General features: G+C 39.7%; 1 protein-coding gene across 1 annotated transcript in view; it reads right to left on the reverse strand.

Moving 5' to 3' along the window:
- Positions 1–9,289: 9,289 nt before the first annotated feature.
- xxylt1 (xyloside xylosyltransferase 1) overlaps positions 9,290–27,686 on the reverse strand; it is a 115,085-nt gene continuing 96,688 nt past the window's right edge. The window contains 2 exon segments of the mRNA XM_052018031.1: positions 9,290–11,453; positions 11,455–11,722. Of these exon segments, the coding sequence (XP_051873991.1) occupies positions 11,325–11,453; positions 11,455–11,722 (397 nt within the window). The 3' untranslated portion in view covers positions 9,290–11,324.

Consider the following 27,686-nt stretch of genomic DNA (forward strand, 5'->3'; position numbering starts at 1 on the left):
TCAAATGGAACTAATCTTACATGAAAGTGCAATTTGTAATTATCTGTGTAATGTCATCATTTGTCATAAAGCTGGAGAGAGTAGTGGAAGCAGAGTCACTGGCAGCATTTAATTGGCTGGACGAGCACTTAAATTGCCGAGACAGAGAAGACTATGGACCAAGTGCTTGAACTTGGGTTGAAGACCGATGGGTGCCCACTGGTCAGTGTGGATGTGGGGGGGCCAAAAGACCATTTCCCATGCTGTATGACTATAACTAGAAAAAAAAGATGAGGTTTAATACATTTAAACATGACTAAATTTAGTTCAACTCTGCCTGTTTGAAAGGGGGAAATAAAGATGTAACTTTGATTTTGTTGATATTGTTGTTATCATATAAAGTATGTACTTTGACTTACATTGCAGCTATGAAGAGCAGAGATTGAAAACTGTACCATTCTGTGCCAAGCTGCAACTTCCTCCACTCATTTAGAAATGCAGAAATATAATACAGTCATTCTTAGCATTGTTAGGGTAATACTCACATTGCAAACTAACTGGATCCAGCCAAAAATGTTGGTTTGTAATGGAGGTTGGATTGATATTAAAAAAATCTTAAGTTTCAGGGCACCAAATTGAAAAGCATCCATGGAGAACAGACTTCTCTCAGTGTGACCTTGCTCTTCAGCTATATCTAATTTTATTACTTACTATAAATTTGTAATAAATTATGCATGGAGGAAACTAACCCTTCCAGGGTCTGTTACAAAGGCTTATTCTAACATATTTGAATACAAAATAAGCAAAATGTGATTTTCATTTTTCCTTGTGCCTGCAGGTTTTTCAATTAATCTTATTTATAATTCACTTGATTTATCTTCCATATATTATGGACCACATTATAAAGAAATACTTTAAAATTTTGCTTAAGTACATCCACATAATAGGTAGGACTAAACATTCTAAATATATAAAAAGTTATTTGATCGAAAGAATAGACTAGTAATATGTACGATCTATATAACTCTTGAGGTTTTTAAACACGTACGGAAATACATTTCTGATGATGGCCGCTCCAGTCACATTTCGAATCTTGTGTACTCTTCCACATCTAACAATTCAAGATTCCATCGAATTTGTTTGGAAATCAGCAAGACACTCCACTCCTGAGCACATCATTAGCCATGCTGTGCCTTTTCCTTCACCATTCATTGCTTCAATCTTTGTTCCACAGAGGTATCAAGGATTATGGAAGCAAGGCCGTCTGATGGAGTTAAGATATAGAACAGCCACATTCTACTGAATGGTGAGACAGGCTGAGGGCTGCGTGACCTTCTGTCATTCCTCCGTTTCTCCCAAAGTATCTTGATTTCTGACCTCGTTCCTCTCCCCCTCTCACCTGCACCCACTGTATCAAATCCCAGGAGGTTACTTCTTTCCAAGACAGGGTGAATAATTGCTACGCTTTTGGGGCCATGAAACTTTTAATAATGCAGCAAAACAAAAAGAATTAAGAGTAAGGTGAATGAAAAAGTTACAAAGAAAAAGAGGAACCATGCTCATCAGTTGTGTTTGAGAGGAGCAGAAATTTCAAACTTATTTCAATTGTGTTTCCCTCCAATTTGGTCTCTCTCCAACTTTCCAAAACCTTGGTTCTTAGCAGCCCAGGTGGTCACCATTATGCATGATGCATCACCATAACATCAGTCCTTTAAATATTAAGGTACAGCCATTTCACATGTACACAATCCGAAAATGAATTTCACTTTATCCAAGAAACACGTGTATGGAAAATCAATTAATACAAGAACAATTAGGAAGTACATGATTGCATTGGCAGTCCAGCTTGAGGACTTTTCTGTAAGGGAGATTTATTCACAAAACAGCCAAGTCAACTGCCCAACCAAGGGGGGAGAAAAAACTCCACAGAAATCATTTTTTTTTTTGTAAATGCTCTAAGTCTCAATGCTGCAAGGCCTCTTAAGTTATGATCATGTGTCTGGGATGAACCTCTATAATAGTAGGTGACCAGATGCCATCATTGTAAAGGGCTTTGTGTGCACTTAAGGACAGCAGATGGAAGATAATATCAATCACTATGTAACACTGACTTAATGGCATCACTGTCATTTTGGAACTAGTACACTACACCTGTTACCCTCACCTTAAACGGGGCACAACCTAGAGATGATATTAACTAAGGAACCCACATCAGTGGTATCCACAAGGATCACAAACTACTTAACAGATGCTAGATTTATTCTTCTAGGTGTTACTCCAAATCTGTGCGTTTTGGGTGTTTCTCTGCACTTGTTAAGTTTCATCCACATAGGGGTGGTCTGATAGGTGCTTAAATACTTCTCCTGGTGCCTTAAAAGCTTACATGCAAACCGGTTGAAATTTATGACAAACACCAAGGTGCTAAGAATTGCAGGGAACAGTGGGAACTTGTAGTGCACGTCCACAGAATACTGAAGGCTCTGATCACCACATTATGCAAAGGAAGTGATAGAAATAATAATGGGGGCCAAGGAAATTTACAAGGACTTTTCCAGGAATTCTCCAGGGAAGGAGAAATTTAATTATGAGAAGACATTTGCTTTAGGAGTATAACATTATGAGATGCTATAATGAACAGGAATAACCTAATTACCTACAGGAGAGGTCAAGCACCAAAGGGTATATGTAAGGGAATTTGTAAAAATAATTAGTTGAAGGAAAGCTTCTTTTTTTTTAAGTAGAGAGCCATCAACTCATGAGCAAAAAGACATATTGAAGGCAGTTTCCCTCATCACCTTTAAAAAGTATTTGAATGAGAACTAAACGTTTATGTCGCCTATAGACCATGAGTTAATCTAAATAACTTTATTCCATACATTTTATGGTTCTGTAATTTTAGGATTCAGTTGTGAACTGACATTGGTTGGCCAAGTAGTCATCTTCCTGACACTAAGCAAGAGGGAGAATGAGCAGTACACTTAAGTTGTTAAGACGTCGAAAAGGAGACTACCAGCAGGTGTTATCATCACTGCTGGTGACCAATAATTGAAATCTCCAACCACAGCCACAATTCTGAGCAGGGCGAGGACAATATTGCCCATAGTCTGGAAAGTTGAGGGTCCATTGGAGGAAAGTGGAACATCAACACACCAAAATGGCTATACAGACAAAAGGACAACTAAAGTGGTTAGTGGATCGACACAAACCCTTCTGGACATACAAGCAATATTCCCAAGTCTGCAGAATATTTCTAAGGACGTCAACGTGCAGAGAGAGACAATTTCTTTTATTTGTTTTTTACCAAACAAAAAGCAGGCACCGCAAGCAAAGATGTTTGAAAGAACAGCATGATTCCCCTTCAGGCAGATGCCACTGATTGGATCCACATCATTTTACAGGCATCTCATGTGAACTTGGCCATTTACCTGTAACCGAGAGGGATTCCATCCCTTTGATGTATGAAGTGTCTTGTAACCCATGAAAGTTAGATGCAGGGTTCCAATTGACAAGGAGGGAAATGACAATGAAAGTAAAAACCTATTTATTTATTCCACTGTTAAAATTGTCAACTTGTATGTTTGTGTAACTTGTCAGCTGTGCATTGAGACTGCTTAGTTAGTAATGCGAGGGGTTGCACTGCATTAAGAGTCAGTGTGTTATATGGATCAATGAAATTGCACAACAAATCAAACGTACAAAGCAAGATATTTAATGCACAAATACACAGCATCTTGTCCTATTAAAATCAGGACAGGGCTGAGTGTCTCATAAGAAGGTCAAAGGTTATCCTAATTGAATGATCTCAAAATGGATTTCAGGCTGAATAAGTACATATGATCTAAACACTACCTTTTGGTTCTTGTGTCTTAATTTGTGAATTTGTTTGATTCTAGATAAATATGACATACATGAACATTTACTTTCCTTTCCTCTTTTTTTTTAAATACGTCTTCATTCATGAGACGGGAGGACTGTTAGCTGATCCAGCATTTTTTGCGTGCTTTGGCATTCGAGAGCCTGATTCTTCTTGAACTGCTGGCATTCATCAGTGAAGTTATTCCCATACACCTGATCCAAAACTTGATGCACCAATGAATGGAATGCTGAAGAACCGTCATTAAAACCCACTTCTTTGACAAAGTTCGGGTAACCACTTCCACTGGATTTTATGTGCCCAGATTATATAGTCACATTTATGCTGCTCCATGCCAGATTACTTTGGATTTTTATCCCATAAAAGCACAATATATATGAAAACAATTATTGTTTCTTCACACTACCTGCTCAAACAGTGCAGAGTGCAATATGGTATTTCCAATCAGTTACATTCCTCAAGGAAAGGCTCACAAACAATGGTCTACTTGGTAGCCATGCTAATAACAGAAGTGTTATAATGTGGTTTTGTTTCTATTGGTACAGTTCATGGAGTGATTCCATGTGGTAACATTTTTTTTTTAAATGGAAATGCTTTACTGACCTGGAATGTTAATTTATAATTTAAACTAAAAGCATTAAATAAATGTTTTTAAAAAATCCTCAGGTGTTAAGAATGCATACTTCAGTCTTTGTGTAAAAATGGAATTATCAGATCAAGAATAGCACGACGGGGAATAGGAAACTGTTTGCAGTAATTGCTTGTTCTTGGGTTCCGAAAGCCAGTAGGTGGCAGAATCTGACTTAACCCACTGATAAACAACAATTTGTTTGCCAAAGGGGCTGTGTTTGAATCAAAATGAAGGACAAATAATAATTTCAATAAACTGTAGGAAAGAACAGAGATAAAACCACACTGGAGTTGTGAAATGCAGAGCCAGAAGACATGCCTGGCAGGTCAGTCTGAGCATATCCTCCACCCCCAGGGAGAAAAAACAGTGAGCCAATATCTCAGATGGACAACTGACACAGAATGAGAAATCAAGTTACCTGAAATTGTAGAATTCAATGTTAAATCTAGAAGACTGCAACGTGTCCAGATTGAGATGAGATGTTGTTCCTCAAGCTTGTGTTGGGCCACAGACCAGGTCAGAGTGGGAGGACGATGGAGAATTAAAGTGGCAGGCAAACAGGAAGCTCAGGGCCGCCCAGTACTGAATGGCAGGTGCTCCGCAGAGCAACCGCCAGTCTGTGTTTGGGTTCTCTAATGTACAGGAAATTATATTGTGAACACCAAATACAGTAGACTAGATTGGAAGAAGAGCAAGTGAATTGTTGCATTAACTGAAAAGACTGCTTGGATCCCTGCACAATGGGAAGGGAAGAGTGAAAAGATATGTGATATATCACCTGCAATTGCAAGGGAAAGTGCAGTAAGGCAGTGGGGGGCGGGGAAGGGGGTGATAGGAGAGAATGGAAGAGTGGACCAGGAAATCACAATGGGAATGATCCCTGCATAATGCTCATTACGCTGAAATGAGAAGGGAAGAGACGTCCAGTGGTGGAATCTTTTTGAAGGTGGTGGAAATGTGGAAATTGTGGAGGATGATCTGTTGAATGCGGAGGCTGGTGGGGTGGAAGAGGAGAACAGAAGAACTCTATCCTCGTTCTGTCCCAGAGGAGAGGGAGTGAGAGCAGAGGTTATGGGAAATTGATGAGATATGGTCAAGGGCTTTGTTAACAATTGTAGGGGGATGACGCGGTTCAGAAAGAAGGAAAACATTTCAGAGACACTGTTCAAAAGTGTCATCCAGAGCAAATACAATGGGAGACAGAGGAACAAAACAGAGTCCTTACAGGAGGCACTGTGGGACAAAGAGCAGTTGAAATAGTTTGGGGGTGGGGTTGATAGGCTTGTAATGGATGTTAGTGGCTAGCCTATCACCTGAGATGGAGAGAGAAAGATCTAGAAAAGGAAGGAGTCAGAGATTGACCATGTGAAGGTGAGAGCAGGGTGGAAATTGGCAGCAAAAATAATGACATTGTCAAGTTCTACATGAGTACATAAAGTAGGACCAAATGCAGTCACTGAAGTACTAGAAGAAGAACTGAGGGAAGTGTCCCAGGTAGGACTGAACAGAGACTATATTCCAGATATCCCACAAATAGACAGTCAGAGCTTGGGCCATGCGAACTACCCATAACTACATCTTTCATCTGAGATTGGTCAGCGGTCAGTGGCTTCAATTACACGCATTTTGCAGAGATATCAAATTAACCAATCTGGAAACACGGAAGGGAATGTTTTTATTGGAATGGTTTTGTTGGGAAGGAACTTGTTTACTGGGATGCTTTTATGTTTGGGATAGAGTTTGCTCACTGAGATGAAGTTTGCTTTTTGGAATGAAATTTATTCATTAAGATTTCAGCCAACTTCATCCTAATACACTTGTTTCAAAATCTAGCTCATGAAGGGCTGGCATGTAGTAACTAGATTTAAATTTCTTTAAACATTCTCTGCCTGTTCTGGTATTTAAAGAAAGGCTGTTGACTTCAACAACAACTGTACATAACATGGGATTTATAGAGGATTTGTAAATTTCAAGCCTCATTCTGAAGGGATTACAGCGCAGCAGCTGAGTTTTCACTGATCCATGTAGGAACTATGGAACACTAAGTTATATACTCAACTGAAAACTGCTGCTACTTTACCAGTTTAGTAAAATTCTAAAGCAGTAGATGACACAGGAATCACTTCACAAAACATTCATAGATTTTTGAATTGTCACCTTAAACAGCCATCAGGTATTTTGAAACTTTAGTGGTCTAATTTTAACAGTCACACTTGATTTTTCAGCATGCAATAATAACCAATTTAATGACTGATTTGATGCAGGGTCTTGACCTGTAACATTGACCATCCTTTTGCCTCCACGGATGCTGCTTGACCCACCGTGTTCTTCCAGAGGCTTGTTTTTTTGCTCCAGTTCCAGTACCTGCAGTCTCTTCTGTCTCCTGGCACTTGACCTTCAAAGATGCTTGATCTACATCACACTGGGTGGTCAGGGTTTGCACATTACAAATGCTGACAATTACTTGCCGGTCTTGAGCTGCCTGTAAGCTCTCTGTAGAGAGACTGCATAAAATGAGGCCATAAAGCTTCCCGAAATGTCTTTTTTTAAATGGAGTCGAAAGAACAAAATAACAAACAAAGCTTAAAAGGCTTGTTTGCATGAAATGTGGACAAGTACCCGGCAATGTAAATACAAGTTGTAGGCACATTACTCAGGAAAATGCATCAGTCCTTTCATTATTGATGCAGGACTCAGAATCAGAAACTGGAAAGAGGCCAACAGTTTAACATCATATACTGGTTCCTTAAAGTACCAGACTGCACTTCACATATGCAAAGCTATTCTCCTACGAATGTACAAATGATAAAGAATGTTAGGAATGCTGCCCCACCTGGCAATGTGATGGCTGTTGGTCTTCAAACGCAATGTCCATAACAAAGGATTCCAAACTATGAATGATCTGTGAATCAAAAAGGCCTGGCCAACCAAGTAACCAGTCTCATCCTTGAGCTATATGATTGTAAAAACCAGAAAATAAAAAATAATTCAGTCATCAGACACCTGTCAGTCATTAACTACAAATGTATTGCAGGTAGGAGAAGACTAAAAATAGGGGGGGATGTTTGGACAGCTAATCTGGTTGCCACACAAAAGCTGGCATAGCATTTTTGCTCTTGTGATAAAACAAGAGCATTACAAGAAAATATTGAATGAAATGGTACACATAGTTGATTAGTCATATTAGCAAAGTGGAAATAAAACAAAACTGACATAGATTATTTTCCTTTTCAGTGTGAGGAAATTATAAAATTAGGCACAGGATACCCATGATTTTCCGTACAAACTGAATAGATAAGCACAATAGCTGTTATATCACTGCTGACCACAAAAGGAGCAATTAAATTTGCCTGATAAATAATAATTACTACAACCAATTCTCCTGCCCTGAAAAAGATATTTTAAAGAAGGTAGCGTCTCAGTCCTCAGTGGGCCCATTATTGTTTGAGTAATTAATCTTTTAAAAAAAACACAAGGCCATAGTACTGTTCACTCAATTTGCTGTTAAGACAGATGCACAATTTTCAGCCAAGCATTGTGCCCCCAAGCTGAAGTTGGTACAATAATACCAGAAGGGAAAAACAGGAAGTAACCATACAGTGTCAGGGTGAGAAGAATTATTTTCTTTATTAACATTCCTTGGAATCCCTTTAAACTGTAATACTATTCCACTCCCTAAATTATTCAATACCCTACACCAACACTTAAATAGGCAAATAAACAAGGGATACAATTTTCAATCAGCTCTCTATTCCTCATTTCTCAGCTATAAATAGGGTGGCTATAAAATGGTAGAAAATTGAGTGGGGGTACTTAGGACACTCACGTTTCAGGTGGACTTGCAAGTGATGCAGAATATCCATCCTCATACATCAAGTCCTCATTGGCCTCATCTCTTCCAATCTCCTTCTTTCTCCTCCTCCAGCCTACATCACTGCAGCCCAAAACTACCTTGATCACTGCACTCCTTCAATCCTCTTGTGCATCCCTGATTTTAATTGTTCCTTCATTGGTGCTTTGCCTTCTGCTGCCTAAATCCTAACTTCTGGAATTTCCACATTAAGTCTTTCCCTGTCTTGTTACCCTTAATGTTCCTTTTTTAAACCTATCAGTTTAACGTTCAAGCACCTGAGGCAGCCCAGTGGTATAGCTAGCAGAGCTGCTGCCTCCTTTCAGTGAGCTGGTTTCCATCCTGACCACCTGTGCTGTCTGTAAAGGCTTTGCACATTCTCCCTATGACCACGTGGGTTTTCTCTGGATGCTCTGGTTTTCTCCCACATCCCAAAGATGGGTAGAATAAGGTGGGATTAGCGTAAAATAGGGTGGTTGCAACAGATTGAGTGAGCCAAAGGGCCTGTTTTTGTGCTGTGTGACGCTATGATGACCTCATGCAGCACACTATAACATTTTGTTTTAGAACACTCCTATGAAACAACTTTGAATGTTTTAGTACATTAAAGGCATCATCCTTCATCTGAATGCAAAGAATCATCCACTTCCATTGGTGGTAAACAGCGTCACAGATAGAGCTACTTCGGCAGAGCAGAAGGAAGCATCTGATGAAGTATGGAGAACAGGTGAGCGAAGAGCAACAGGAGATTCAACTTGATGCTCCTGATCAGCTTGAATCTTTTAAGCTGTTGAGCACCCAAACCCAATTATTACAATGACTGCCTTCAAGTGCATTTTGCAGTCTCAACGCGAGTAACTTGAGGAATAAAATTGGAAAATGCTGGAAACATTCAGCAAGTTAGGCAGCATCTGTGAAAAGAAACAGATAATGTTTCTTGTTTAAGACCCTTTATTCCATCAAACAAGCATATCTAGCACTGTTTAACTATTTAATTTCACCATGGGGACTGTGGAAAGGAAAACAGCATCTATAACCCATGTGCAATCCCACGTGACTCATTTTTGTCCTATTTCAAAATCTGACAGTTATCCATATTAATATACCCGTCTTTAAATGGGCACACCCATTAACATTGTTGTATGTTGGTATGGAGCAAACTTAATAACATGCAGGAAATTTAGGAACCTTTTAGGAAATAATTCTGAAGGTCAATATATTCTTCCAACTATTTTAGGTGGAAAGTAGCACTCATTTCTTTCAGGAATGCGTTTCAACTAAACAACTCAGTTTGCAAGCTGTACAGTGCATTGGGCCCCCAGCACCATTTTCATGCATACAGAGCTAAAACACAGATTTCAGATTGCAATAACTTTATGCATAAAATTTCAAATACCCTCTTTTTTTGTTTTTTTTAAATTTTTCAGTTGTCAACCATGAATGCTGCATGAAGAGCTAAAAGAAAAATGTTCTTTGGTCCAAGCAACTATTGTCATGCACAATGGTAGGATCCAAATATTTCATACATAAATTGCATGTACTGTTCAGCTCATTTTACTCATTCAGCATAAACTGTTACACATGAAATAACAATGAATGGATGGCTTATACAATGAATATATCACCCGGAATGCAAACTTCCAAAACCATTCAAATTATACCAAATCTATTAAAATGATAGAATTTAAATTAAAAAGTTAAAACGATGGATGTGCACAAATAATAGAGAAAGTATATTTATAAGAACTGATAGAGAAATTTGACTCTTATAAAGAAAGAGACAACAATGTACATGGGAGTCTCTCCACCCTTCTAGCTTTTTCGTGTCGAGTCTTGTTCAGATCAATTAAGGTATACTCCAGGCAAAATGTTCTTTTTCAAAAATGTTCCTTACAAATATATGAACAAGGAGCTAGGAGTAGGCCATTTGGTCCCTCAAACCTGACCCTCCACCCACCATTGATAAGATCATGGTTGATCTGATTGTAATGTCAATTCTGCATTCCCATCTGCCTACAGTAATCTCTCATTCTCTGCTTGTTAAGTATCTATTTACCTTTGCCTTACAAATATTCAAATCTGCTTTCACTGAATTCTCTTCCTCGAGGCACAGAATAATGACCCTTAGGAAGACAAAAATTGCCTCTCCTCTGTCTTAAACGAGTGAACACATTTTTAAACAGTGACCCCTTGTTCTAGATTCTACAAGAGAAAACATTCTCTCCACATACATGCTGTCAAGACCATTCAGGTTCTTACATGTTTAAAGCTTCAGACATGGTGCAAAAGTCAAAACCAGCTGCAGCAAGAAAGAACATTTCTTTATGCAGGATATGCAGCGATTTAAAAGAACCAATATATCTGATAAAAATCAATGAGAGACAGATGTTTAAAATATATTTTAAACAACACAATGAGGAACAAGTGTGGGAAGAAGCGTAGGCTTGCAAGGATTCTCCCTGGAGCAAGCCCTTAACACAGTTGCTCTATGAGAAGTGGGAATAAAACAACAGTAGACAAAGAAGATATCACCATAAAAATGGAAAAAGCTTGGAAATAATCAGCAGGAGCAGGCAGCATCTGTGGAGACAAAGAAAGAGTTATTATTGAGGTGCTGCCTGACCTGCTGAGTATCCCCAGAATTTTGTGTTTCTATTTCAGATTTCCATCATTTCAGATTTTTGCTTTACAAACAAAATATTGATTTGCATATAGAAGTTATAGACGTGCACATTCCTGGAAAAGAGTGACAAGTTTAATGAGAATTTAGGTTTACCAGTATGTATTCCATTTCAATAATATAGTTTTTCTCGCAATATATTTATTATTTTGGTGGCTGTCACTCATAACATGGCAGAGATCAAAAGGCATAACAAATAAGAGATAAAAATAGAATTTCCAAAATGAAGAGAGATTCTTATAAAACAAATTTCCCAGCAAAAGGAAATGTTGTGCCTTGTGAAGCATTGGTAAACATATTCAAATATTGTTTAATTATCTGGGATTGGAGTATTACAGTTTCCATGATATATTTTCACTTTCCCATTACATTTGAAGTACAGATCAAAGACATCAGCATATCCGTGATCCCGCCACCAGGTGCAGAGCTGTCTGTTTGTTTGTACAATCCAAAATGTGAAACAGTTCTGTGTGTTCCATTCCAATCAATGTGAAGAAGTCCTGGTCACCAAGGTGGCCCTTAAAATGATACTCTTCTGCAAGTTTTCTTACCTTCTCCGCATCCAAAAGCTGATTGTAAAGATCTGACCGACGCATGGCTTCTAGATTTAACAGCATGACGCCACTGTTGAAACCAGGGAGACCATCTGGTGGAGGGTCACCAACTTTAGTTTTGGGGTTTTCTTGGCGGTACTGCCAGAAGGTATGCCTTTGTAAAACAGCAAAATATATTAATTGGACCAACAGGATTTGTCATGTTTGTGTGGTCTTTAAGTAACAGCATCAAGAAAAACCCTTGATAAAAACATACAGTAGGTCCAGATTTTCCTACAACAGTGCAGATCCATGTAAATTGTACCATCTGAGAGTGTTCTTGGTATGGATAATTCATTCTTTATTTCTACTGCATTTTTCATTAGGTGCAGTAAGCACACTGGTGAAGTGGAAGCAGCATGGTCATTTTTCACTTACATGAATACAATCATCACAAAATATTTCAGCTTATGCTGTTAAGGATGGGGTTGTGGGTTGGGATTGGGAAATGGGCTGCCAGAAATTGCACTCAGGGATCTGTAGTCATAAATGATGAGCAAAGAGATGCAAGCCTTAGAATGGAGCAGGTTGTTCAAATTAATTCCAAGTTTATTCCAACATTCAATTTTTATTTTATTAACAGATCAATAAATTTGACATTATACATAACTAGAGAATATTTTAATCCAAATATGACGATCCTGCATCACTTTAAGAGCAGGGCTTTCCCTGATAGATACTTCACGTACGGCAGAGTCTCAATCTTACTGCACACTGCCTTCAAAGTGGCTGCAGTGCAATGAGACTGTCACCTATTTTCTCCTGGAGTGTATGTTTGCTAGAAAGGGATACTGTGGTCTTTGACGAGGGTGCAGAACGCAGGACTCTGTGCTCTATGAGCCACTCCAAGGGATTCACACCCAGACAAACATCAACTGCTGCTGAAAATTGGCAACTCAATGAAAGATGCACTTTGGTCTCCCTGTAACTTACTGGTCTTCATTGAAACCAGCTGACACATTCCAAGGTGCAGGAATGCATGATGAGGTTCACAATGAGCAATATACAAAAGGTGCTAGAGGAACTCAACAGGTCAGGCAGCATCCATGGAGGGAAATAAACAGTCGACGTTTCAGGCTGAGCCCCTTCATCGGGACTGGAAAGGAAGAGGACAGAAGCCCTCAGTGAGGCTTGCTGCAGCCAACACAAGGTCTCAGTGGGAAAGACTACAGCTTAGGGTCCTTCCAGTATTGGTCATTGAGTGGCTGGACCTTGTGCAGTAACCACTCAAGCTTACCAATCATGGAATGCTTAGCAACTAACATTATGGAAATATTGATAGGAATGTAATGATATGTTCAGTACAGTAAATGAAGACAACGCAATGTCCCATATTTACAGCAGTATATTTATGAATTATGCAAATTTAGGGGGGTGTGGAAGTACTTCCTGCTGCTGTTTCAAAACAGTTTTAGTATTCACAGTTACCAAATATTAAAGAAAAACAGTTCTTTTAAATTATTTAAAAGAACTCTTTATAATAGCATTTTTACTGACACTATTGAGCAATAGTTTAAGAATCCCTGCTTTTCAACAAGTCATAATCAGGACATAATCAGAAAACACATTAGCACTTCATTTAAATGTAACCGGACGATATTTTTAATATCCCTAATCGCATGACTGATAGTCAAGTAGCAACAGAAGGAAAACTAGCTTATATGTACCATGATCACTACAGATTATAATGGAGAAAGATGAATTATATAATGGAGGGCAGATCTACAATAATTCCTCCATTGTAACAATGGCAAGAATTGAAAAATAATTAGCTGTAAATTGCTTTGCAATGTCCTGGGGATCTGAAAGGCTGATAGGCAAGTCTTGCTTTTTATAGAATTAGAGTCTTACAGCAGGGAAACAGACCCTTCGGCCCAACTCACCCATGCCGACTGTGTTGCCCAGAGAGCTAGTCCCATCTGCCCAGGTTTGGTCCATAGCCCGCTGAAACTCTCCTATCCATGTACTTAACTAGATAGTTTTTAAACGTTATTAATGTGCCTGCCTCAACCACTATTTCTGGCAGCTTATTCCAAATAAGTACCACCCTTTGCATGAAGAAGCTGTCCTTGATGTCCCTTATGAATCTCTCACCTCTGATCTTAAACCTATGCTCTCTTGTTTTTACTGCCTCCTCCCTGGGAAAAAGACGATGTGCCTTCACCCGGTCTATGCCCTCATGATGTTATATACATCAGGTCACCCCTCAATCTCCTACGTTCCAGCTGAAAGAAAGTTTTATTGCAACTCCTTGATTGGAGTAGTTGCGAAGCAAGTCCCAAAAAATTATGAAGGGGCATAAATAATGGCATAAATCACATACATCATTTCTTTACTGCAGCAACTCAAAAGGCCCACTTTAACAATTGCCCTTCTATTGTCTGCAGCAATACAAAGATGAGGAAGAAGTGAGATCACCATCACTTCATGAAAATCAAAAAACTGCATACACTAAGTCTGAAATAAAAACAGAAAATACTGGGAGAACAGAAGTGAGAGAGTTCTGACGAAGGGCCACAGATCTGAAATGTTGTCAAAAAAAAAACACAGCTGGAGGAACTCAGCATTTGAAGCATCATCTGTGGAAGCAAAGGGATGATTGATGTTTTAGATCGAGACTCTACATCAGGACGGAGCGTGTAGAGTGATATGGCCAGTAAAGAGGTGAGGGGAAGTGGTAAGGCAGGAGCAGGCAGGCTGTAGGTTAGACATGAAATGTTAGCTGTTTCTCTTTTCACAGGTGCTGCCCGACCTGCTGGGTTTCCCAGTATTTTCTATTTTTATTTCACCATCACTTCAATTCACAAACAATTCTAATTTGCACATCTTTGAGCAGTTTTCATTAATCCTGGGTCAATACCTTTCCAAGAACTTCACAGCAGCACCATCAGTACAAGGACTGCAGCATTTCAAAGGAGAAAGCCAATCACTAGGCTTTCACTCAAACACTTTTACCAGCTTTGTACGTATCCCAAGAACAAACAGATAAATTAAATATTATTGTTGGTGCTTGATTAACCTTCTTTATTTTGCAGTAAACCACGTAAATTACTTGTGCTTAATACATTATACTGATAGAAACTTTAATAAGCTATACAATAAGATGGACTCGGACCTCACAATCTACCTTGTTGTGACCTTGCACCTTATTGCACTGCACTTTCTCTGTAGCTGTGACACTTTACTCTGTACTGTTATTGTTTTTAACTGTACTACATTAATGCATTCTGTACTAACTCAATGTAACTGCACTGTGTAATGAATTGACCTGTATGATCGGTATGCAAGACAAGTTTTTCCACTGTACCTCGGTACAAGTGACAATAATAAACCAATACCAGTATATATAGTATAGCTAGATCTTTCATAGTGTTGCACTTGGACTGAGAATGAGACCAAGGTGCACAGATTTTGGGAACAGGTAAGGCAAATGCGTTTCTGGATGAAGGGTGCTCACTAGCATTGAAGCCTCAAAGAAAAATACAACTGTCACTACTTATTTTACCTGTGAAGTACAGATGTACATGCCAATCCCCGCATTTGGACATGCGACAGAGACAGCGGCTCAAAACTCAAGCAAAGGTTGGGTTTGTGCACTGTGTGGAGATCCCACTTGAGTTACTGCTGTTCAACTTTCAATCTAACTGGTAGCATTTCATACTGGGTGAGGCAGGAGGAGAGCCCCCAGAAAAAAGCCAATTCATCTTAAAAGAGGTACATGATATAAAAGTGTGTTTTTAAAAAACTCATGAGAAATAACTGAATTAAGAAACAGCATCTGTAATATGTTGCTGATCTGAAGGAGAAAAATGCATTAGTCTGCAGCCAAATTAAGACCCAGTAAATGATTATAGTCTTAGGCCTCCTGCTTTTCACCAACAGCAGGTTTTTACAGTGAAATCCTAAATAAACCTCAGATAATGCTTTCTAATTGCAGTCAGGAGGCAGTAGGAGGTAAATAATAAGCTGTGAAGAAACCAAACTGCTTGAAATAACTGAATATAATTATGCAGTATAAACCTTGATGTTTTCATTTACAGAGCTATATGTTATATTGTTGACTGCAGATATTCTACAATAGAACGTTTTTAGAAAGCACATTTGAAATTCTTTTGATTTTTTTATTAGAATAAACACACATGACGCAAGGTTTGTTGTTGGGATGTAAACTAAACATTCCTTTCAGTTGCTATTGCCATGGAAATTTACTTTAACATTGCATTTTTACTCTTCAAATGAAGCCATCAGCTTGTGACAAAACCTTTCTACCAAACCTACTCTTATATCCCGGCATCGCATTGGGAATTAACAACCATCTTCAATCATCATTTCATTTAGACAAATATAACAGTGTAACAAAGCCATTGAGGGCTTAATTTTGGTATTTTTTTTATATAAAGCATGGTCTCGGTTATGATTAGATTCTACTCAATGTTTTTAAATTTAGTGGCAACACTCATTTCATGCTGGCAGCCTGGAGAGATGATTTCAAAATGCTTGAAAATATGCCTGCGAGTAAAATCAAAAATTCGTGTGGAGGTGGGGTTTGGAGCTGAACACTAGCTATAAGTGATTATTCTCATTTGTTTGGATCTCCATTGTTCCTAGATTTTCATCATTTAAAAATCTTTGGGTCTGTTCTTTCTCGTTCAGAATCAAAAGCCTCACAGTGACTGTGTGAAAGTAATCTGCTACAGTTACGTAGGCTCACTTAATCACAGAAAAACAGACACATAAAAATTAGGAGGAGGAGCAGGCCCCTTGGTCTGCCATCCAGCTCCTCCATTCAACATGATCATGGCAGATCACCAAATTCCTGCTTTCTCCACAAATTCCTTCACTTCTTTAGCTATTATCTTACTTTATCTAACTCTTCCTTGGATATATCAGATAATTTGATCTCAAATGCCTTCTGTGGTAGAGAATTCCATAGCTTTACGTATGTCTCTTTGAGTAAAGAAACTTTTCCTCATCTCAGTCCTAAATGGCCTTCAGCTGTAATTGTTAGGTTGCAAACCCTTCTGCATTTCCTACCATTGTGAACACACTGCCTGTGTCTCGTCTTTATCAATATCAAAGTGTCTTTAAAATTTTATTTTGCTGTCCACGTTATTTACTCTGCCACTACAAAACTGAGGCTTGTGAAAAAGAGTCTATTTCAGCTTCAGTTAAACATTGGGTCCAGGACAGAAAATGGCAAGTCATGGAATTTCCACCTGGAAGAAAGTGGACACTGGTATTCTCCAGAGTTCAGCTCTGGAACCACTGCTTTTTTTTTAAATATATAAATGACTTGGATATTGAAATACAGAATAAAACTTCACAATTTTCTGATTACACCAAACTTAATGTGGTTGAGTACAGTTCCTTATGGAATACCATCAGTCTCTTCCTTCCAAATCTAATAATCAGATGAATAATTTGCTTTCTATTCTACAAGTTTACAATATCTAATATGGAACCTGCCCAAATATTTTCAGGAATTTCATATAAACTTTGTCTGTACAGTGTGCACAACTCTAATTCCTTCAATCAGATTAGTTAGCTATGCCCTGCCCTTTACCAACCCATTTAGCTCTCTCCAGTCAGATTACTCTACTCAAATTTCAACAATTTCCCCACAACAGAAGACCAACGGGAATATTATTTCCTTATTCATCCTTTCACCTTTCCGAAACAATGCAGTTACAATTTTTCCAGTCTAAAGGGGTGATTCTCCTCCTGCTCTGATAGCTTGGAAAATTATGGCTAAAACATTTGCTACTTTTTCACCCATTTGCTCTAAAGCCTTGAGGTGGAAAATATCATTTCCTGGAGGAGATTTGTCAGTCTATTACATCACGATTTTTTTCCAATTGCTGTTTCCTTGCTCAGTTTAGCTTTGGTAACTTTTAGTCCTCGTTTCATTGTTGGTTTCCCGGGGATGTTGAGTATGTTATCCTTTTCCTCTCCTGTGAAGACTAAAGACAAACAATTATACAAGTCTGTCATTTCCTTTTTATTTAAGAATGAATGCATGTGATAAGTAAATATGCCACACTATCTTGAACTAGCCCCTTTTCTTAATTGTAAAAACTGCATATCAATCTTGGTAGCCCTCGAGTTTCTTTTAATATTAGCTTTTTGCAGCTTATTTTCATAAACTTTTCACCATTTTTGTTGTAGCTGTCCTTATCCGGTGAGTTTTATACACTTTGCACTATTGTCTGCTCATTCCTTTAGCTTTGTTACCTCTCACTTCTTCTGACAGCTTGGCTGAAAAAGTAACACTGAAGGCAAACATTATTTGGTTCAAATCCTTTGGCTAGTGTCATGTGACTGGAGCTCAAGGGAATGCAGAGGACTTTAAACTTGCCTGCTCTTGGAAGTTCATGTGCACGTGTCCTAATGTTTTGGGGTGAATATATGCACGTGTCAACAACCATGTTTTTTTGGGATGGTTATTTAGAGAGCCATGCCCCTACTTGTCCACCATCTTGCACATCCCAGTCAAAGTTCTGTGTGTTCCATTCCCCAATTCGCACTTACATAAAGAGAAACTAATATAACATGTACTACTTTTAAAACGCATGACACTGTTTTAGCATTATAGAACATTTCACATTTCTAGCTGAAGTCTATTCCAGGCATAGGTGCTAATGAATAGCAAAAACATAATGGGGCCAAGTACATTCATACAATACAAACATATGAATGTAAAATCCCAAACCCTTGGAACAAAATGGTCCAAATGGGCACACTGCAATTTCCTGCCACAACAGGAGTTCTCACATTAACAGTGTGTGTACAGAAATAGTGATCTAACAGGAAACTAACAGAAATTCAGTGGCAGATGTGAGAATCTGCAAAAGGAATAAATGAAAATTTCCAGAATTGCAGTTATAGAGTCAGAGTTGTAACACTGTCACCCTAAATCCAACAGTTTTGTATATAAGCTGCAATTTAAAGAGTCAGGGTAATCTGTGCTGGGAAGAACTAGTTCAAATTAGTCTATAGCACACAGAAATGACCATACAGAACAAGGTAAACCTGACACATTGGAATAATTAAGATAAAGCAAAGCAACACTCTCCGATACTCTTTGGTACAAAACATTATGCCCTGCACTCTTTGGAACATTGGAAATTTTTGTGCTTCCTTTCTGTGGCTAGTCATAACAACCTTTGCACAAAAGACCAGTATCATACATCAAGTACAGACAGCCAAGTGACTGGTTTTGTACATGTCAGGAGTGGTAACTCAGAAGAATTCAGTCCAGCATACTCCTGAGGAAAGTTGGCTCAATGATGCACATTGAGCATAGGTCGTCACAACAATGTTGTAGTCTCTACATGAAGCAGAGTATCAAGAACCAATGAACAAGACAAGGAACTTTTTTTGGTCATGGTATCAGAAATGGGAATTGTAGGGAATGATAATATAATGGAAACTTTTGGGAGGACTAAGTTAAATCCGGGGAATGGAATGTTCAGAAATGAGAGAGTGTGGAGAGCAGGAGGTGGCGTAAACCCAGATGTGAGAGTGACCGAACAGACGAACCCTCACCCTGTTGGAGGGAGAAAGCAACAGAATGAAAAAATTTGATCAGACATATCAAATGTTGATAAATATCCCAAGGAACTTTGTAAAGTTGTAATCAGAAAAATAGGCAAATGTAAAAAGAAAAACATTCAAATTGTGATTGAGGCAGGTAATATTTCCATTTACCCTTTTGATGATTATAGGAATATCAAAGGTGAAGACTAGCCCACCTGTAGAGGCAAAACACCCCATTTTAAGAATTCTTTCTGGGCTATAATAGGAAGGGAACCACCAGAAGTGGGGTGAAGTTGATAAAGGATCCAAACATGAGACAAACTCAACTTCCTGGGAGCAGTAGGTCGATTCAGTTTGCTGCTCCTCTGCTCCAGCTAGGCTCACACTTACCTGGACCAGGTCTTCTTGCAGTAACTTGATTCCTGATACTGACTCCAACCTGATTGGAAAGATTCTGCGCAACTCAGAGCTTCCTGGCTGCAGACAGCAAGCTCTGTCAATGGAACTTTGAGAGTGGATAATTGAAGCCTCCCAGTTTACCTGCTTCAGAACTGTCAGATTTTGAAAAACATTCAAACTTCTTGAAGATTAGTCATATTGTTAGGATTTTTTTTATGTTCTTTGAAAAGAAATATTGATGTATTCAGTTATTTTGAAGAGTCTTAATTTTAAAAAAATGATTAAAAATATGTAAACTGCTCAGACATTCCTGTCCATTGAGGTCAATGGAGTCACTGAGCCTGTGCCAGGTTGGACTGCAGCAGGTTCATCTGGTGCTTTCCCAGCTCTGGCTGCTGGGAAACTGCAGGAAGTTGGCCGGAATTGAACCCGGGTTGCTGGTGCTGTGATAGCGTTACACTAACCGGTACACTACCGTGCCTGGAACAATAAGGACCTCCCAAGACATTCAGGATTTTTGTATTTGCATAACCTTACTCAGGAGACCCAAACTTCCTGATGATTATATGGGGAAACACCAGCAATTCCATTTGGAAGTGACAGCATTTCTCAGGGATAACTGAATATTCTGAATGATTCATTTGTCCATTCAGGAGTTAAATTCTTGAGTAACATGCCACCCCCAGCGTAAGTGAGATGGAAGCTATAGGGAAACCCAAATCAAATAAATCCCTCACATTAGATAGCATTTATCCTAAATAAGGATTAGGGAGGATAATTGTGAAACACTGAAAATCCTTATGAAGGGGTCAACAGACACTGAGAAAATATTCGAAACAAACCAAAGTGATGCACAAAACAGACATATGCACAGGAACTCTATATCAAATAATGTAATTATCAGAAATAAATTTAATAACAACAGAGTAAATTGTTATTGCAAACATAAATCAATATTGATTCAGCAGTGAACTTTAATATGACTATGAATGAATGGCCTTTCCTGTTGAAATTCTGTTGTCTGCTTCAAACCGGGTACAAAGATAGTTGCAATACATTAATGATTACTGCAGCTGTCTTTCCTGCCCTCTCAAAATATTGTGCCTCACTGAAAGCAACCACTTGAAATGAAAAGTCATACAGTGTGCAGAACCAAACAGCAAGGAAGTGAATTGCAATAACATGCAGATAAAACATTATATTAAAAGAAAATGTTGCCAACCAAAAGGAACAAACATTAGAAATCCTACTTTCACACCCTGTTCATTCACATGATACTGCATTTATTTCAAATTTGAAAGCATCCTTGCTTGCTGGAAGACTTCAAGAAAGCCACAAGATGCAGCAAAAAAAAAGCTAATTAAATTGAACATAGAACTGAAACAATGCCAGGCTGATCATCAGTGTCGTTTCAAAAAAAAAGTCAGCATCTGTTTTCACAATTCCACCTTCTGTCTGCTGAATTTTCAGCCTGATCATGGACCATTTTTATTTACTGGAACATTTTCAGTCCAATCAATTAATTATGATTCTCACACTGTACATTTATTTACTGTTGAATATCCATTTTAATTAAACCAAGGTCAGATTTTCATGTCAGAAGAACATAAACTCTTGGATGGCTGAATCCTTTCTGGAATTTCCAAATAATTTCACTTTTTAACCAGAGGCAATGAAGGAATGGCGGAAATACTGACAACAAAATATCCCAGTAGTTTCTAATGAGGTACTGGAGAGCATCAATACAATATTTGGAACCAGAAGAACACTTCAGTTAACCTCATTTCACTGAATAAATGGTAAGTGAATATTTCTCTCATGGACACCAGCTCTGTGAAAAAGCATTTGACAAACATTTTCTGTAGACAAGGATGAACAAGTTTCCTGCATCGTAGGCATATTTCAACCTGAACTTCAGAAGTGGGTTGGTCACATAATTGCATGCAGACAGATGGCAAACAGATTATGCTTCAAAACACTCAATTTTGCAAAATTTTTTTTTAGGATTTGATTCGTTTTTAAAGACCTGATTTAAAATTGCCATCATTATCCATTCAAAACAAAATAGTCCCTGTAAAATAGTTCCTTCTGCACTGCTCCTCAGTGCTGACATTGCTGGTGGGGGGGCTGTCAGACAGAGGAAGTGGTACTTTTGTCCAGGTACTTTATATGCAAACAACCTGAATGGTCAGGTTAGGGCCTTGAGCTAGAATGCCAGTTTAGCCATGTGGTTGTCCTCTTGGTTAAGGAGGAGAAGTGCGAGTGGGAATGGCTGCCTAGCAGAGTGGAATGGGGCTGATTGACAACTAAATTGCCTGCTAGCACTCATTAAAGAGGCTGCACATTTCATTTAACCACCTCTTCTAACATGCTACAAGCTGAATGGGAGTTGATGCTGAGGATTTCAAGTGCCACTTAAATACATGCTCAGCTTTCAATGTTCATTTTGATTGAGAGTCACTGAATACATTAGATTTAAAGAGGATTTATGGAACACAACAGGAGACTTTCTGGAACACACTGTGAGGCCTTCACTATCACAAAAAAAGAGTACTCCTTCTAGTCACAAGAGGAAAGTGAGTTTGTGGTCAAAGGCTCATTGTTAGCTATGCCCCTGCTCTAAATGAGGCACTGCAGCAGGGGTCGAGGCCAAGAAGCAGAGGAGGCCCCATTAAGACAGCATTGCTCTTCTATCACGTCATCAGGACGAGGATGCACTTTACCAAGCTTTCTATTACAGGGATCTATGGCCTCATGGAAGGAAGAGTCAGGCGTCAAAGCACAACCAGGACCACATTGCCTGTGGGAGTCAAGGTCATAGTAACATTAAGTTTTAGGCACAAGAAATTAGTCACATCCCACAATCTTCTGAGTGGTTCCGTATAAGGGAAGCCACTCAGCACTACAGCTCTGAGGACTGACTATAGATCATTGCCTGGCAACAAAGTGCATAGGACTCAACACAACCCAAAAGGTTCGCCACGGTCCAGGTCATCACCGATTACACAGGCAAACAAACACAAGTCCGTCAATAAAATCACCACCCCCTACCCCAGTGTCAGCTCCGAAGCACAGCTAACTGCAGAGTGGAGGTAAAACCCCATTTTATTGGAACAATTTTACTTTGAAATGATGGTAGCAATTTTTAAATCAGAAACTACTGACATACAATCTTTTAAAGAAATAGAATTCACTCTGGCTACTTTATATCACCTTTCCCTTTCTGTTTATAACGACAGGGAACAGGAAAGGAATTCAGGCCTTCAACGTATGTACTGTCTGCAGTAACCAGAAGCACATCACGCTGATGTTTACCTGCCACCCAGAGACTTATATGATATATCTTAATGATACAGTCATCCAACTTGCTAACATTTTAATCCCAATGCAATGTGCACGGCTAGCTCCTAGATTTACCCAATGATGCCACGACTCGCAAGTCTCTCGAGAAAATCATAGACGTCAGCTTACCACGTAGCAGATTACAGAGATCCTGAAGCAGGGGCGGCCTTGTAGTACTTGGTAGAAGACGAGTCCTGGTTCATCGGGATTTGCTACGTTTCACAATCTGGGAGATCATGAGGGGTCAGTCATTGCTCGCAGCGATTGTGTTAGATCAGGCTGGGAAGCAGAAGGTAAAGGGAGCAAAGGAGGAGGTGGAGCAGGCGAGATCAGAGATAATTGGACCAAAGGGGTCACATTGGAGAGGGGACAACTGCTGCCATTTAATTGGAGAGTGGTTTTGAAAGTCACCCTCCATCACTGAACTTGTCAGCACATCTGCGATACAACTCATGTTCTTTGAATTGCAATGCATCAAGCAATCCATCATCTCTCAATCCATTCAATACCTTCCCAGAAGAATCACAAAACAGTCTACCAATTCCATTGCTACCCATGCTCCACATTTTACCTACATCAAAAGCACAAGAAACGTGGTACAACCAGCACTGAAAAACACAAACTTCTTCCCTTTAGTGGCTTTCTGGAAGTGGCGCTCAGTTGATCCAATGCTTGCATGCTGTGCATCTCCAGTGGTGACATCAGGCAAGGGGGATGATTGCTGGGAATCTGCAGAGGGTGGTTCAGAGACCCTGTGGACTGTGGTGGTCCTGCCTCTGACTGCACTATCCCAGTTTGGGCCTCAGGGCTGCATGAACGTCAGACAGTGGAAAGGACAATGGTAAAGTGGCTGGAGAGCTGACAACCTGCGAGAGCCCAGAGGGTTGCTGCCCCACAACCCACATCGTGACTTGCAGCTTCTGTTCAACTTGCCCAGTGACAGGCTTCTGGACACTGGAGATGCTCTGCAAACACTTCTCAATTGGACAGCCCACAGCTGCATCGGGAGCTCCCACTGCAGCATTTCACGCAAACTGCTACAATTACAGTCGAACCTCGGTCACCAGATGTGGCATGATATCAGGCTCCAGGGGTCCAGCTTGGTTTCAGCCAGCACCACGGTGGAGGCAGAATCCTGCTCTCTCCCAGATACGATTGGTGAGCTTTCGTACAAGATTGCTGTTGCACAATGTACCATTGTCTGGCCTGCCACACTCACCAGCATTCTTCGGCAGATATATTCTGCAAGATCCCCATTTGATTACTTGAGAGCAGAACCAGAATGTGATTCAGCTCCTAGAAAGGTGACATCCTGTGGTGTCCCCTTGATCCAGCGTGGCTACTGCCTACTGGTGTCCAATGCATCCCTCTGAACCTCGATTCCTCCAGGGATCAAGGCCTTCAACTTGTTCAGTGGCGAGAGGGAAATCCTGCTCCTGGGAATCTGTAATGGGACAACGAGAAGGGCTTGGGTGCAGCATTAGTTGCACTGCAGGAGGACAGTGCAATGAGATTACAGTGATCTTGGGAGTGAGGCGATTAGGAAACCGGGAACAATTGTTCATCATTACAAAGGTAGGGTGGCCACACACACCCAGGTGAAACATCCCACGCTCTCACTCTGACCACAGCTTCTCTCACTCTCCCTTCCAATCATGGTCAGTTACCACTTCCTCAGAGGCAGTGTGATTATCCTTCCCCAGTCAGCTTTTGCACCATTCTTTCCTGGAACAGAAAGTGCGTTGATTGGGAATGACCATATTAACAGGTGCACTTGTGTGTATGAGATGCCTCACATTATTGTAAGCGGTGTCAGTGAATTAGGGTAGTATGTCTAGATGTCAGTATTTCTTACGATGGTAGATAAAATGTGTTGAGGACATTTTGCTGGTGTTGAGGTTGCAATATTTGAAAGAGTAACCATGCCGTCGGCCAATCAAAGGGCCAAGGGGCTGTGATATCCTGCATGATCTCCTCACTACATGGTGCATCTGATGACTCCGAGATCTCCTCACCTTTGGAGCGGAAGACAGACCTCTCCTTTGCTGGACTTCCACCAGGACCCCCAATGCCCTTTCCAGGAAGCATACTTCCACTCCCAACCCGCCACACCATCACCTACGCTTTGTGGAAGTGGATGAATGGAGGTTGCACACACAGTTCCCAGGAAAACTGCACATAACCAGGGGCTTGCATGCTAAACCTTTGGTTGCTGGGATTTGTACCCCTGGTAAATTCAATCATGATAATCAACAGTTAGGTACAGCTCATCCAACCAGATAAAGACAAGGGCAGCTAATAAAGAAATCTATCAGATGAGAGAGGCTGAGGACTGGGACCATCTTATCACCTTGGAACCCAGGGGATGATCTTGGTCAAAGGATGAAGGCATCAAATAGCTCAAAAATTGCAAGCGAAGCCCAGACTTTTAAACTGGCACTTGTTAGCACAGCACCCACTTAGTATCTGCGCTCGTGTTTGAAGTGTTCCAATGTTCAGCATCACTCAGCTCATTTAACTGATTTCCTTCACTGAGCTTCTAAATTGTTTGACCAACTGCATTGGGTCAAGGGGTGAAAACCCAAGATCCTTGGCTACAAGCTTTTCTCCTGCCTCTCAGCGTCAGGACATGCTTTCCAAAATGCGTGTAGATCCTATCCGAAAGTATTGGGGAAGCACCTATTGTTCTGTTGTCAACCAACTATTTTTTCCCCCCAAAGTGAGTTGAAATAGTTAAGTTCCCAAAGTTTTCTAGTTTTCAGATTGACCAACTCTGTGAAACCGACACCAATAGATCTCCCTCTGGGTCATGAGTTTGCCTTCATTTTTCTGCAGGAGTCAAGGAAGCTCTGGTTGCCAGTATTTCTGATAAGTGGCACCACATTGCCAGTCCTGTCTCCTCTTCTGCCAGGACAGATGCTGATGCATGTAGTAATCATATCCACCATGGGATGGAGAACCCTCCAAGGAAAATGTTTATCCACTAAACTCAGCAAAAATACAGTATTTATATACAGAAACATATCATATATTCAAAAGTAATTTTCATTCCTGTTATATTCACATCTGGTATACTTCTTAATGATCAATTTAAATGAAATCTTTAAAACCAGATAATTGGCTTAGGCACTGAATCACTTCAAAAACACATCCTACCTACATAACAACAGCAATTACACTTCAAAAGAAATTCACAAGTGCTTTGGAACCTTTTTAGAACATAACATGGTGCTACATTAAAACAAATTCCTTCTTTGACAGTACCTCACAATTCAATCATTTTTTTGTTTTTATTACATATACTTCCCCAAGCTTTTTTATTCATTCCTTCTCAATTACCAGGATTCTCAATTCCTTCCCATCTTGTGAAATGTCCTGGGGTGTTTCACTCTTACACAAATTTATGCTATTATATTTGCATGATATTCTTTTAAAAAAACACAGCTGTAAAGGATCACAAGACTAGGTAATATCTATGTTGTGCATTACTTTGTATACTTATTGCATTCAAGCTGTAGGAAGACATTCATGACAATCAAGAACTTAATATACCTTGAGCTTCTTCAATTCCTTTACAAATGAAGAAACAATATTTGAGGGCTCAAAAAATTGAGATAGAAGAGAGTCAAATACCAGTGAATCTTCAATCTGGTCATGTTAAAGAGGCTAGGGCCCACAAAGTATCCTGTAAGCTATGGAGTATGATATTTAGAAGTTTCTACATTTAAACATCTCATGTGAACTGTGTGAATAACATAAATTAACTGTTAGAGGACTCGCATAGGATTGCAAGTGCTGACAACACTGAGTCATGAATGGTTCAAATGTAATAATTAAGCATTTCAAAGTGGAATGTTTGAACCACTGTTTTCACTATTTATTGCTTAAACTTTCAGCAATGGCAAAGAGCAGTCGAAGGTTCCACATCATCACACATCCAGAACATCAACCTTGTGGCCAAAATAGTAGACAGGAACTCTAAGAAAAGAAGATTCAACAGATTGACAAGAGGATGGAAATTCCTCACTGTGTTTGAAAATGCACTGCACAGCTGTGGGGGTAGGGTGGTAAAGGATGAGAGTGGTCGGTTTCACTTCTGACATACAATCTCACTCGAGGCACAGGGTATAGTGTATGGTATAAAAGCCTCCTGCACGTTTCCAGTTGAGGAAAGATCCCTTAGAGTTGTTAACTATGGAATGCCATAGACTTGGGCTACTGTATCTTTTAAGAGTAGACGTATTAAGTAGAGGACAGAGTGAACAGTACTATGGGATTAATCAGAATCAGGTTTATTATCACTGACATATGTCACGAAATTTATTGTTTTGTGGCGACAGAACTATGCAAAACATAAAGACAAAAATTACTATAAGTTGCAAAAATAAATACATTGTGCAAAAGAGGAATTACGAGGTAGTGTTGATGGGTTCATGGACTGTTCAGAATCTGATGGTGAAGGGGAAAAAGCTGTTCCTGAAACAATGAGTGTGGGTCTTCAGGCTCCTGTACTTCCTCCCCAATGTAGTAACGTGAAGAGGGCATCCACAATGAGCCTAAAGTGATCTTTCTACAATGTAAACACTTGTGGTTCTATGGAACATCTGCAAACACTCTGGTAACCATGACAGATCTAGTTCCAGGAATGATGGAGCGGGCAATGTGCAGTCGAGGCCAGGATCTCACACTGAGATCGAACTGAAAGTAATGTGGTGGAATTGTACAGCATGGAAACAGGCAGCTTGGCCCACCACCCCCACGCCATTCAGTGGGCATCTGTCTGTATTAATCCCATCTTCCAG

This window comes from Pristis pectinata, chromosome 6 (assembly GCF_009764475.1).
Source record: "Pristis pectinata isolate sPriPec2 chromosome 6, sPriPec2.1.pri, whole genome shotgun sequence".
Taxonomy (NCBI): Eukaryota; Metazoa; Chordata; class Chondrichthyes; order Rhinopristiformes; family Pristidae; genus Pristis; species Pristis pectinata.